Source organism: Amblyomma mixtum, chromosome 5, assembly GCF_055824585.1.
Source record: "Amblyomma mixtum isolate Tamu chromosome 5, ASM5582458v1, whole genome shotgun sequence".
NCBI classification, from domain to species: Eukaryota; Metazoa; Arthropoda; class Arachnida; order Ixodida; family Ixodidae; genus Amblyomma; species Amblyomma mixtum.
The window spans coordinates 14,499,726-14,513,005 of record NC_143016.1 but is presented as its reverse complement, the minus strand read 5'-3'; the positions used below and the strand labels follow the sequence as shown (position 1 = coordinate 14,513,005).

At 47.8% G+C, this 13,280-nt stretch overlaps 1 protein-coding gene across 3 annotated transcripts in view; it reads right to left on the bottom strand.

Moving 5' to 3' along the window:
• Positions 1-6,598: 6,598 nt before the first annotated feature.
• LOC149341344 (uncharacterized) overlaps positions 6,599-13,280 on the bottom strand; it is a 39,557-nt gene continuing 32,875 nt past the window's right edge. For all 3 annotated transcript variants that reach the window (XM_089543405.1, XM_089543404.1, XM_089543403.1), the window contains one exon: positions 6,599-8,907. In XM_089543405.1, coding sequence (XP_089399531.1) covers positions 8,736-8,907 — 172 coding nt within the window. In that variant the 3' untranslated portion in view covers positions 6,599-8,735. The remainder of the gene's footprint in view (positions 8,908-13,280) is intronic.

Here is a 13,280-nt window from a genome sequence, read left to right as displayed (position 1 = left end):
GAGAACAACCAAGACAGCGGACGAGAAAACGACGAGCGGCGAGCAGTGTGTGTGCGGTTGCTCGACTGTGCGGATGCGCGAGCAAGATGGAGCGAGGTGTATGAAGCTGCGAGCGTGCATTTATCTTGTAAATAAGTTTTCGTTGTATATAGTCATCTTTTGTTTTCAACGTACTCGTTCAACCATTTTTCCAATCAATATATATGATGACTGTGCACTGAGAGCGTGTAATGAAGCACAGAAATGAATTTATCACCCGTGTAACTACGCAATTCGCCCAGAAAAATCCGAGGCGCCTACAGTTGCTGTTCAAGGAAGACTGACTGAGTGACTGTAGTTGCGTGTTTCTGAACATATTGCGCTGTGTGCTGGTCATCAATTCGGGTGAGTCGAGAACCCGTATGCAGTAAGACTGAGCACTTCGAGTATTGATAGTATCTTTTTGCATTTTTATTAATTTTAATTGTTTCTTTGTTGATAAACTCCAATGTATCTCTACAATCCGCGCTTTAATTTGCTGCTTGTAATTTTCTTTCATGTGTGTATTTTACTTATTTTTTATTTATATATAAATAAATAAATTTACTCCGCAAATAGTGACTTTTCGCTACGAATATACCCCCCCCCCCCCCTCCGGCGCCAACAACCAATGGGCCCCCCCCTGAAAAAAATTCTGCGGACGCCCTTGGGAACTGCACTTTCGGATCATCAGTTTCGCTGACCAGATTTTCGAATTGGGGCCACCTGGGCCGGGACTCCGGAACTGCCCCCCCCCCCCCCCCCCCCCCCTTGATCTTTCCCTAGCTGATGCGGTTCGCCCGATCGGCGGTGCTCGCCGCTTCGATCTAAGCACATAGACGTACAGTCTTTGTCAAAAGTTTAGAGCCCAGGGGGTTTGCTTCTAAGCCTCGCAGTGAGACTCCTGTAACATTCGTGGTAGTCCTACCCATTGGAGGAGGCAGGACCAGAAATCTTCTTACCTTCAGCAAATTTGGAGCGCTGGAGATGAATTACGAACCAGATAGTGTGCTTCAGAAGCAAACTCCCTGGGCTCCAAACTTTTGACAAAGGCTGTACCTAACGTAGACTTATACCGGTTGTTGGGGCTCGCCTGCGACATCCCGCCACTGTCGCACGCTAGCCCCAAGGGTAGCCCTGGCGGTCCGGTGTCCCGCGAAGAGCATCGGCCGATTCCGGCAAAGGACGATGGCATCGTCACAAGAACAAGGTTTAATACTGCATCTCGTACGAACGGCAAGAAAAGCTGGCCCCAAAGATAAATCTGACACACCCAAACAGCAGGTGTCTCGACGGCGACCTAGCGGCGGGAGCATCCTTCAGAGGGAAAGGAGGAAGGCTCCGAAGACGCGCACGTGTCGAACCAGCGGTCATGTTCATGGCAAGCGTCGCTGACTCCGACCCGGCGGCACCGTGATCCGGATCCATCCGGCCCGGGGCGAACACTCTCTCCCCGAGCGCCGTGCGAGCTCACAAGCGTTTGCACACACGCACGCGCGCACGCACACGACAACACGTGGCAAGTGGATCTGTCTGCATGGACACGATTCCCGAGAAGGCTCTGGGCGGCAGTCGGCCAAGCGAATTGTCCGTTGCTTGGAATGTGCGTCCACTGCAGCCGCGCTGATCTCGCACGGCGGTGGCGAAACGTAACGCGGTCTACTTGTACGTCTCTCATCCATTGAGTGTATTTTTTAATGACTGCAGATTTACAATTTCGTTGCCTCGGATGATAGCTGGGTCTCAAAAGAAGATCAACAACTTCTTCGTGCCTGGGACGAAACGTTTAGGCCATGGAAGCGAGGTTGCAGAAGGTATATTATTGTCCGTGGTGCCATGAAAAACCTACACTGCATCACATAACATGGGCATGTCAAAAAGTCGACGTCGTCCCATTTATACAAAACCCAAGTGTGGAGCAATGGGAGGGTCTGCTCTCCAGCGACTGCCGCGATGACCAGATCGGTTTGATATGGCGAGCTCAGCTGACGGCAGCATCCAGCGGAGCCCTGGAATAGGGGCAACCAACCGTTGCGGATGGACTCATCTGACCACATAAAAAAACACATGTGCTAGAGCCAAATAAAGTTATCCTATCCTATTGCGTCACATTTTCTGTCACCACTTTGATTTGTATTTTGGCTGGCAGCGGGAAGCACGTACTTGTCATGAAAGGCAACCAGATGAGCGTGCGATAGGAGCAGCAAATATTGACGGTACTGTTTACTGTTTATTCTGTTTATTTGACTGTTTATTCGAGCGTTGTACTTCCCTTGGGTAACGATGCCGGTGAGCAAGATTCTGCTGACCCAAAAGACGCGGGTTCGATCCCGTCCGCGGCGGGTAGAATTTCTTTGGAGGAGAAATTCTAGAGGCTCGTGACTGTGCGATGTCAGTGCACGTTAAAGAACCCCAGGTGGTCGAAATTTCCGGAGCCCTTCACTACGGCGTCTCTCATAGCCTTAGTCGCTTTGGGACGTTAAACCCCATAAAACCATAAAACCATAAGATTGTTCTAGGCAGAACACCCTACTGCTACCACTGTGTCCAACGAGGTGGACAGTGAAATCAATGGAAAGGTTCGTTGAGAACTATGAAAGGGTGCAGGTAACTTTGCAGGAACTGGTGCAAGCTTAAAACTCTCAGTGGCACTGGCAAGACAGCCTTAAAAGGATATGAGAAAGTATTAAAGAAGTTCGAAATTTTATTGGGCATCAACCTTTCTATAGCCCTGTTTGGCCCGTGTGAGGAATTAGCGAGGATGCTTTAACGCCCAGTTTACTGCGCTGCAGGAGCAAAAGAAGCAGCAGAGGCTCTTTGTGACCGATTTGTGACGCCTCATTTGACGTCCTGTGGCAGCGGACAAACTCAAGAGCAACAGAGTTAGGTCTAAAGGAACCTTGAGTGCCCAGAGTTTCGCAGCCGCCCAGAAGGCTTCAATTCACAGACAAGCCTGAGGAGCTTGCAGCGCTTGACGGCAAGTCATTGCAGAGAAAAAGAGTTTTTTGCCGCTATCAATCGTATTACCACTGAGAACAGCCTGGCATGGAGCAGCTGATTAGCCTCGAGCACATTCTGACTGACGCTGCTGAAGGTCAAAACTTTGCGTCAAACGACCTAAATGAGCTTTTAGGAGCACACGCTACAGATTTTAACATGAGCAAGCTTTCAGCGCAACTCGTGATTCTCCCAATGCTCCTGCATGACGAGGGTCCAATCGCAAGTGAATGCATTTTACAAATTCTGCAGGGGAAGTCTGCTGACATGCGTGTTAACTTGTTCTTTTCCGCCCCATGTAAACTGTCTCGTTTATGCCGATTAACTAACAATAACCTGCAAAAGAAAGTAGGGTGCGGAGTGAACCACAGACCTAAGTTTGTAGCCTGTAAGATGGGAGTTATCTACGAGATCCCATTCAGCTGTGGTTCCGTATATGTAGGGCAGACGGGGCGCTGCATTAATAAACGCCTTCAGGAGCATAATAACTCTTTGAGCCAGCACGGTGGGCAGTATTTAGCAAGGCATTGCCAGTCTTGTAAGATCAATGACAAGAAGAAACAAGTATTTTGTACGCCGCTTTTCAAGCAAACGAAGATTATAGGCTGCGCGAAGGACAAGAAGGCACGCGAGATCTTTGAAGCCTGGCAAATTGCTAGATACGGTGCGGAAAAATGTGTTAGCGAGGCATCAATTCACTTGTATAAGAAGGAACTTGACTTTTTGGGTTGATAAGATTGTGTATTTTTTGCTTTGGGCGTTAAGTTTGGTTGCGCATGCGTTGCTTTTGAAGGAAGGTTGTTTTCGACCAATAAATCAGTTGTTAGTCTACGCTCGTCCTGTCTGCTTCTTTTCTGTGTCCTGTTTCCTGCGTAGTTTTGTGTCTTCAGTGCGTAATATGATGGACCAGGTTGTCCGGTATCTGCAACTCGTGTTTTCTGTGCCTGCGCCAGCTGCTTCAGGAGAGCGATCTTTCAGTGCTCTGAGGAGAGCAAAACATTTCTGCGCAATCGAATGACGCAGAGGAGGCTGACACACCTTCACCTCCTCCTCCACGTGCACAAGAAGAGAGTTGCGAACCTGCATTTGGATGCCGTTATGAAAGAGTTCGTATCTAGAACGGCAGAACAAGCAGCAACCTTCGGCCTCCTTTGAAAACCTCTCCTGCTCAACGTCGTCTTGTCATGCTAGCCTTGAAGCTCGTCAGACTGCGATACTATAGCTTTGTACCTAGTGCCTACTTTCTTGTCTACTTGCATGAATATATCAGTTCACATTTGCTTCAGTGCGAGCGTCAATTCAGAAATATTAAAAATGTTTTTTTCACAGCTTTCGAATCCATTTACTCACTTGCGTGGTCTGCGCAGGTTTCAGTAATTATGAAATTTCCAACCATTTTTAAAGTGTATATACCAATGTAGAATAAGCGAGGATGCAGTTATGTAAAATTGAAACAGCTACAATGAATTAAAACATTAATAATTAATAAGAATAAAAAGTTTGCAGGAGTCAAGTGGATGCAGCTAGCACAGGACTGGGTTAATTGGAGGAATGTGGGAGCGGCCTTTGCCCTGCAGTGGGTCTAGTCGGGCTGATGATGATGATGATGAAGTAAATACAATACCCCCCCCCCACTCCCAAGAACGTCCCGGAGTCCCTGCACCTGGGGATTATTAACGTGCACTGACACTGCACGGCACATGGGTGCCTTTTGCGTACCGCCTACATCGAAACGCGGCCGCCAGGATTGCCGCTGGGAACATTTTGAAAGGAGCCAAAAGTTGAGCTGAATGTAGCGAAAAGTAGCCCTACCATTCAATCTTGGCACCAAATTTGTGGCCAAATAGAATAGAAGTCATATAAGATAACGACTGTTATCAAAGAACAATAACTTCTAGCACTTTAAATCAACACAAGAAACAGAATAAAGAGCACAAAATTTTAGCTGCTTCTGTTGGTCTTCGAGGAACAGATGCATCGCAAATAGATGAATTATTTAATGCTCAGTGTGATCTTGCGAGAGTAATTTTTTCACGTTCAAGCCAACAACCCAGTAGGACATTGAAGCTGTTTTAGCCTTGAAGCTGTAGATAAAACTTGATTCGTGTAATCACCATTAGGCAGTCGAGCTTCCTTTTGTAGCGCATATTTTTTGTTTACCACGTTAACACAGGAAAACGCGCTCCACGTCAGAGTTGGAAACCGAAAGTGAGAAAATTTTGTGCCTTATTGTGCCAGGTTTGGAAACAGACATTCGCTGCATGTGTCTTTGTATGATCCTTCCACTCTGTGCCATAAACTCAAACATGGTGCGTGATCAAGTTCACGCTTATTATTTGCAGTTGCTGCATTTCTGACTCCAGCTTGACGGAGGTACATCCAACAAAAAAAAAAATGCCGCGGCAGCTTCAGTATGACTTTACGACTCTTTGGGCTTTCTTTGTCATCAGGATTGATGGCATGCAGCCTCCAAAGTGCAAGACATTCAGAGCTGCTGCAGGAGTTTTATCGCCATTTGCCTCATGAACTGGAAGCAGCGCTCTATCCTGCCTCCTTGGCCTAGCGAAATCTTTTCTCTGGAGATGTCACCTTCTTTAGTGTCCCCGCGCACATGTAAGCTCCCTGCCTACCTTAACCGCACCCTAACCGTGCATAAGCAGGATGCTGCGAGTTAAGAAAGAGTGGCTAGTTAATGCGCCAAAATAAAAGTTGAAAGTAGCCAGAGAGCCAACCTGAAATTTTCATCGCCAGACAGAGTTGAAGAGTAGCTAATTTGGCACAAAATAGCCACCAATGGCAACCCTGGCGGCCCCTGTGGTGGTCGAAATTATTCTGGAGACCTCCACTACAGCACCTCTTTCTTCTTTCACTCCAACCTTCCTCCCTTCTTGTGCTTGCGCATTTGCGGATTTCACCTTCATTTGGAGTTCAGATAAAGCAAAGGAAAGAAAAGGTGCATAACTCCCCCCTGGGACAGTGGACACCTCAGTTGCGCTATTTAATCTACCTGGCCATAGTGAGAGATGTGCCCTGCATGCGTCGGCATTGACAACATTGTGGCAGAAACACGGCGCTGAAGCTGTAGGTCATGTGTTCATTGGCCTTTGCGTTGACAACATATTAGATTCATTGGCTTAGGCGTTGACAACATTTTAGACTCCGATGGTTCGAAGTATTTGGAGTAAAGGAAGTGCACATAACTGGCTCCCTGGGCCAGTGGACGCCTGAATCCCACTTATAGGCACCTGGGGTGATGTGAGAGAGATGTAGGCTGCATGCATTAGCGCCGACCTTTTGGCAGATACGGCACTGCAGCAATAGGCCGCAGCCGGGTGAGCAAACTCTCCTACCCAGTGTAATGCGCTCTGAACCTAAACCACAGCTTATTTTTTCCTTTCCATTCCTTCATCCACTCTCCAACAGCGCAACCGAGGTGTTTGGCCAGAGTGAGGCAGTTACTGTGTCTTTGCTTCCCTCACAGCTTTTCCTTTTTTAACCTTAGAGTGCTTATAGCTTCCACTTCACAAAGACTCCAATTTCCCTTTTTATGAACAGAGTTCAGGAAGAAAAGAGAACACTTGAGTGTGACTCAAAAAATCAACTTTATTTGATATTAATTTATTTATAGTGCTCTCTAAATTCAACAACACAATGGCAAACTGGAAACATGGTCGAAAACTGCATATCATTGGTTTTCTTTTAAGGCACAGAGCATACTGTGAGGAATGTCAATAAATAAACCTGATACATGTCCCTCTATTCACAAACAATGGCATGCCTTGGTTTAGCCAGCAGTGTACACATACGAAAGAGGCAGCACTACTTCAGCTTTAGACGGGCTGTAATACTGTCACAAAATATCACAGAATTAGCAACCGCACTTGCATGCCTCATAGCAATGATGTTGCACAATTCCTGATATTCCCACAAGGCCACATGTACCAAACTACAGATATGCGACAGGAATGAAAGATCTGTTCTAGACAGTCCGATGCTCAACAGCACCTCAAAATTGCATTGTTGCATATTTAGCACGCAGCAGCTTCGCTCATGGGAAGGGAACAAAAAGAAAGGAGTGCATACTCAGCTGATACCGAATAGCACTCCACCACATTTACTGTATTATATGTTCAGCAACTGCCGAACAATAAATTACAAGCAACACAGTGAGGCAAGCGTATACCTGTAACAACAAAATATTTCTAAAAAAAAAAAAGCAGTGGGTGTTTACAGTGCATCACTACTTATCTAAGATTATTGCCATCGCATTTTCCGAACTACCACCTGGCACACTACCCCTTGTACATTTTGCTACAGGGGACAGCCTCAACAAGGACACCTCGAGGCAATGCAGTTCTCAACAAACAGAACAAAATGGGCAAGACTGTAGGAAAATGCAACAGAAAGTAGGCATTCTAGTCAGGCAGTTTCCTTCAAACTAACAGCAAAGTCCAACTGCAAATCTGCTTGCATCACACAAAAACTGCAGGTACCAGACGCATTCAATGACACAGGAACAGATCACCAGCCATGCAACACAGCGCTGTACAATATGACTCAATGAGCCATTTGAGTCATCAACTGGACAGTAATAATACAGCTACCCTTTAAATAAAACGAAGGGGCTTCCAGTTTAACAAAACCAAACAACATTTGTATACATAATGAATGTGATTACTTATGGAATTGCTAGCTAATTCAAAACTGATCTGTGCATTGGCTGGCCATCAACCCCTTCCTTACCGGGTGAAAACAACACAGGGCTTTACACAAAACTCCCTCCCACAAACTTGAACACGGGCTTTAACTTGCATAACATACACCTCTCGTGACACACTAACCTGCTTGCAGTCAAGCTGCAGGCTTACTTTCTGTTAGTGAGCTTTTTACACAGGCAGTGCGTTTACAAGGGTAATGCCGCTACAGTGTTCTTGCGATGTCTTCGAAACCATGGATTATCTCACCAAGCAGCCGCAGCTGCCGCTCCAATTAAAGCAGTGCCAACACAACATCAATGCTGTGTCTGTGTGTTTCTTGACTGTGTCCTGTCCCTGCGCACTGTTTAAAGTTGAACAACATCAATACCTTAAGAAAAGGCCACCTGCTTCAACTGACCTGCTATAGATGAGTTTGGGCATTTGAATGGACAGACTAAAAATGTGATAGCGCTGTCAATGTCTAGACCGCTGGAACAAAATATAATATCTGAAATCAAATGCAGTTTTCAACTAATTCAGTCCTTTGAAAACATGACAAGCAGGTAGAGAAGCTGGTGGTCAAGAGTACATTGTGACTGCAAAGTGTGACGGATGATAAGTGCACGCCTGCAACTCCAAGATAATGGTAGCACTTCACCAAAATAGTGACACCCATTTGCAAGTGCAGACCAATATCCCCGATCATTGAGCACACAAGCACCGCCTGACCATGTTCTGGCACATCTGTCCCATGGACTAGCACGAAGCTGTTGTGTTGTGGCGTACCAAGAGGGACAGCAAAAAGGACAACGCCACTGGGGGAGCCGATAAAAACAGGCTGGTCACAGCCCACATCTAGCATGCGTCGAACTATCGCATACTGTGAATGGATTTTGGACATTCTCTGTGGCTGCTCCATGCCTCATGACGACCACAAGGCTGTGGTCGTGCCGCAATAGTAGGAACTCAAATGTGCAGGGGATCTGTTTTCCCCTGCTCTTTGGGAGATGGACAGAGTCCCATTCAGGGGAACAGAAAGTTGAACTCGAGGAGGAGGAATTCGATGACCTGGTTCTGCTGCATCATGTCTAGTGCAAGGTTCCGAGGCTCCTCGCCCGAAGACAGCAATGTCGGCCCAAACACTATGGCCAGGTTTTGGATATGCATGCGGTTCTTGTCGCTGTGCTCTGTCACCCTGCGCCATGGCAATGCAATATATAAGCGATTAGGACAGAAACAAAGGGTCTGGAGTGAGCAATGCTCACTTCTACTGCAGCCACCCAAACAACAGTAAGTGCAATCAGTGAAGCCAGGCAGCATTTCCACGTTCTAAATAAGCATTAAAAGAGTAGAAAACTGAGCTAGTTGGTTCATAATTCTTGGTGGGTACAGCCGAAATAACAAGACGCAGACACAGAAAGGAACACGTAGAACGTAGACGAAGCTGACTGTCAACTAAAATTTTATTGGAAAACCCGCGCTTTTTGTTTCCTTGTCAAAAAGATCTTGCTTTTATCTCCCGTGGGGTTCGTTCAAGAAGGAAATTTCTTTTCTTGATAGAGAGATTGATGGTGTACTAACGCACCGCTGTCCTGTTTCCCGTATCGCCAATGCCTCAAGGATCTCACGTGTCACTTGGTCTGCAAACCTTTTCATGACTTGAACTTCATGCAACTTGGGCTCACACTTGCGCACTTTTTTTCCTTTTTTGTTTTCTTTACAATCTCTGCAATGCAGGGCTGCTTGGGGCACCTGATAGCGATGATGCATGTTCCCTTATCCTATCATTCCCTTATCCTTATCCTATCATCGTCTACGTTCTACGTGTTCCTTTCTGTGTCTGCGTCTTGTTATTTCGGCTGTACCCACCAAGAATCTAAATAAGCATATTAGCTTTTTCACAACACAGCAAGGTGTGCATGCTAGCACTGCTGCGAGATGTATGCGTCATAAGCCTGAAAGAGTTTACTGGGTGGTAACCACTGCGGAGTTCATTACATAAAGACTACTGCAGAACATCATTGCAGAAAAAGGGTAAAAAAAAATTGTAAAATAGTTCAATATACACAAAATTCGTAATTAATATTTCACCAAAAACCAACACAATAGAAGCGAAATTCAGTGAAAGGACTGCAGCCAGGAGAGACCTTTTCTGAAGTCTTAGCACCATTTCGCAGCAACTAGCGTGACTGTGGAGGCCGCAAAAAGAATTGAGTGCCAAACGCTAGTTAGGTTGGCTTCCCCAAGACCGCAGGCTAGGGTGGCTTCCCCGCATGGCAGACATGTCGCGCAATAAACTGCGTTAAAGCGAAAGCTATCCCCGTTTTGACTAACTCTGCGACAGCAGACTTGAGCTCAGTATGGTTACTGCAAGGTTACAATTGTCCACGTTGTTGCTTCAGAGATGCTGCCGGCAGGTGCTAGAGGTGTGTACGCATGCTGACCGCTTGGCTACCAACCCTACACGCCGCTGTGTCTTCTGTGGCGCTGCTGGCAAGTACGAGATAAAAGCATGGACCTTGGCACATTGCCGCACTGCCACTACTCATTTGAGTAGTGAGGCTGAGCCTGTCGCATGCCATCCGAGTGGGTGCCGCTTGCACTGGAGAGTTCTGCGATATCCCCACCGAAAATCTTTCCCAGCCCAACTGGTTTATGGAACAATTTCCAGTTGGTTACAGGTGGAACCAACTGGGAAAGATTTTCGCCAGGGATTTCTGCTTTATGTTAGGAGAAGGTAAGTGACGCCAACCAAGTAAAATACAGGAAAAACACGACGTTTCGGGACCGGCTCGGCCCCTTCTTCACGGTGTGACTACGGGCGAGCGCAGCTTGGCTTTTTAAGCCCCTGTGTGGAGGACCTGCGGGTCAATGGCCGCAGCCCATGGACGTAGGATGAGGGGAGAGTCCCCAGGGAACGATTAACATTCTCTCGTGTTTGCTGTATGTGCCACGACTCGAGTAGAAGCCTCCTGCGTGGGTTAGCTTCCGTTTCCAATACAATGGTGCTGTCGAAGTCAATTGGGTGGTCACACCCTTCACAGTGTTCGGCCACGGCGCTGCGTTGACGATTCATGTGACGGACGTCCGCTTTGTGTTGGTTCATCCTTTCCGCGAAGTTCTTCGTTTCCCCTATGTACGACGCCGGGCAGACGGAACACGGAATTTTGTACACGACGCCCTGGGCCTTTTCTCTGGGCTGCCGGTTTTTTGGGCGGGGGAGAAGGCGACCGATAGGGCTGGTCGGTTTGTGCGTTGTCAGCACCCCTTCTTTTCCGAGAATGCGACCGAGCGTCTCGCTCACGCCTCTCACGTAGGGGATGCAAACACGTTTCCGCTTCTGGCATGCGTCTGAGGAAATAATAGACCGGATTTTGTTTTGCCTTTCTTGCTTCCTGATAATGCGCCGGATGAATGAGCTTGGGTAGCCGTTCTTTTGGAGGTCAGAAATGACTCGGTTCTTCTCCTTCCTTTTATCTTCACTTGAGGAACATATGGAGTCGGCTCTCTTCAGTAATGACGTCACGACAGATGCTTTGTGCGGGATGGGATGGTTCGAATCGAAATGTAGGTACCGTCCTGTGTGGGTTGGCTTCCTGTGCACCGAGGACTGCAGGCCTTTGTCGTGCCTTGTAAGTAGGACATCCAGAAAAGGCAGGCTGCCCTGCTGTTCATGTTCAACAGTAAATTGTATGGCCGGTTCAACTGAATTTAGATGACTCTGGAGGTTTTCTATCTCTGAGGTTTTCACCACACAAAAGCAGTCGTCTACATAACGGAGGAATAACTTTGGCTTGGGATTAAAGGAGGAGAGGGCCCGGCTTTCGACGTCTTCCATGGTTAGGTTAGCCACTGTGACTGAAATTGATGCCCCCATAGCAGTTCCGGTTGTTTGCTTGAAAAATTCTCCGTTGTAGGTGAAAAAGGTACTGCGCAGACAGAGGTCGAGAAGGCGACATACCTCATCGACGTTGAGTGGAGTTCTCTCGTGCAGCGTTTGGTCGTTTTCGAGTGCGCGGCGAGCGACGGACACAGCAAGGGGAACCGGTACGCAGGTAAATAGCGACACCACGTCAAATGAGACTAGGCTTTCGTCTTCCTCCACGGTAAGGTTCGAGACAAGTTGGACGAAATGCCGCGAATTATGTACAGAATTCGCGGCATTTCGTCCAACTTGTCTCGAACCTTACCGTGGAGGAAGACGAAAGCCTAGTCTCATTTGACGTGGTGTCGCTATTTACCTGCGTACCGGTTCCCCTTGCTGTGTCCGTCGCTCGCCGCGCACTCGAAAACGACCAAACGCTGCACGAGAGAACTCCACTCAACGTCGATGAGGTATGTCGCCTTCTCGACCTCTGTCTGCGCAGTACCTTTTTCACCTACAACGGAGAATTTTTCAAGCAAACAACCGGAACTGCTATGGGGGCATCAATTTCAGTCACAGTGGCTAACCTAACCATGGAAGACGTCGAAAGCCGGGCCCTCTCCTCCTTTAATCCCAAGCCAAAGTTATTCCTCCGTTATGTAGACGACTGCTTTTGTGTGGTGAAAACCTCAGAGATAGAAAACCTCCAGAGTCATCTAAATTCAGTTGAACCGGCCATACAATTTACTGTTGAACATGAACAGCAGGGCAGCCTGCCTTTTCTGGATGTCCTACTTACAAGGCACGACAAAGGCCTGCAGTCCTCGGTGCACAGGAAGCCAACCCACACAGGACGGTACCTACATTTCGATTCGAACCATCCCATCCCGCACAAAGCATCTGTCGTGACGTCATTACTGAAGAGAGCCGACTCCATATGTTCCTCAAGTGAAGATAAAAGGAAGGAGAAGAACCGAGTCATTTCTGACCTCCAAAAGAACGGCTACCCAAGCTCATTCATCCGGCGCATTATCAGGAAGCAAGAAAGGCAAAACAAAATCCGGTCTATTATTTCCTCAGACGCATGCCAGAAGCGGAAACGTGTTTGCATCCCCTACGTGAGAGGCGTGAGCGAGACGCTCGGTCGCATTCTCGGAAAAGAAGGGGTGCTGACAACGCACAAACCGACCAGCACTATCGGTCGCCTTCTCCCCCGCCCAAAAAACCGGCAGCCCAGAGAAAAGGCCCAGGGCGTCGTGTACAAAATTCCGTGTTCCGTCTGCCCGGCGTCGTACATAGGGGAAACGAAGAACTTCGCGGAAAGGATGAACCAACACAAAGCGGACGTCCGTCACATGAATCGTCAACGCAGCGCCGTGGCCGAACACTGTGAAGGGTGTGACCACCCAATTGACTTCGACAGCACCATTGTATTGGAAACGGAAGCTAACCCACGCAGGAGGCTTCTACTCGAGTCGTGGCACATACAGCAAACACGAGAGAATGTTAATCGTTCCCTGGGGACTCTCCCCTCATCCTACGTCCATGGGCTGCGGCCATTGACCCGCAGGTCCTCCACACAGGGGCTTAAAAAGCCAAGCTGCGCTCGCCCGTAGTCACACCGTGAAGAAGGGGCCGAGCCGGTCCCGAAACGTCGTGTTTTTCCTGTATTTTACTTGGTTGGCGTCACTTACCTTCTCCTA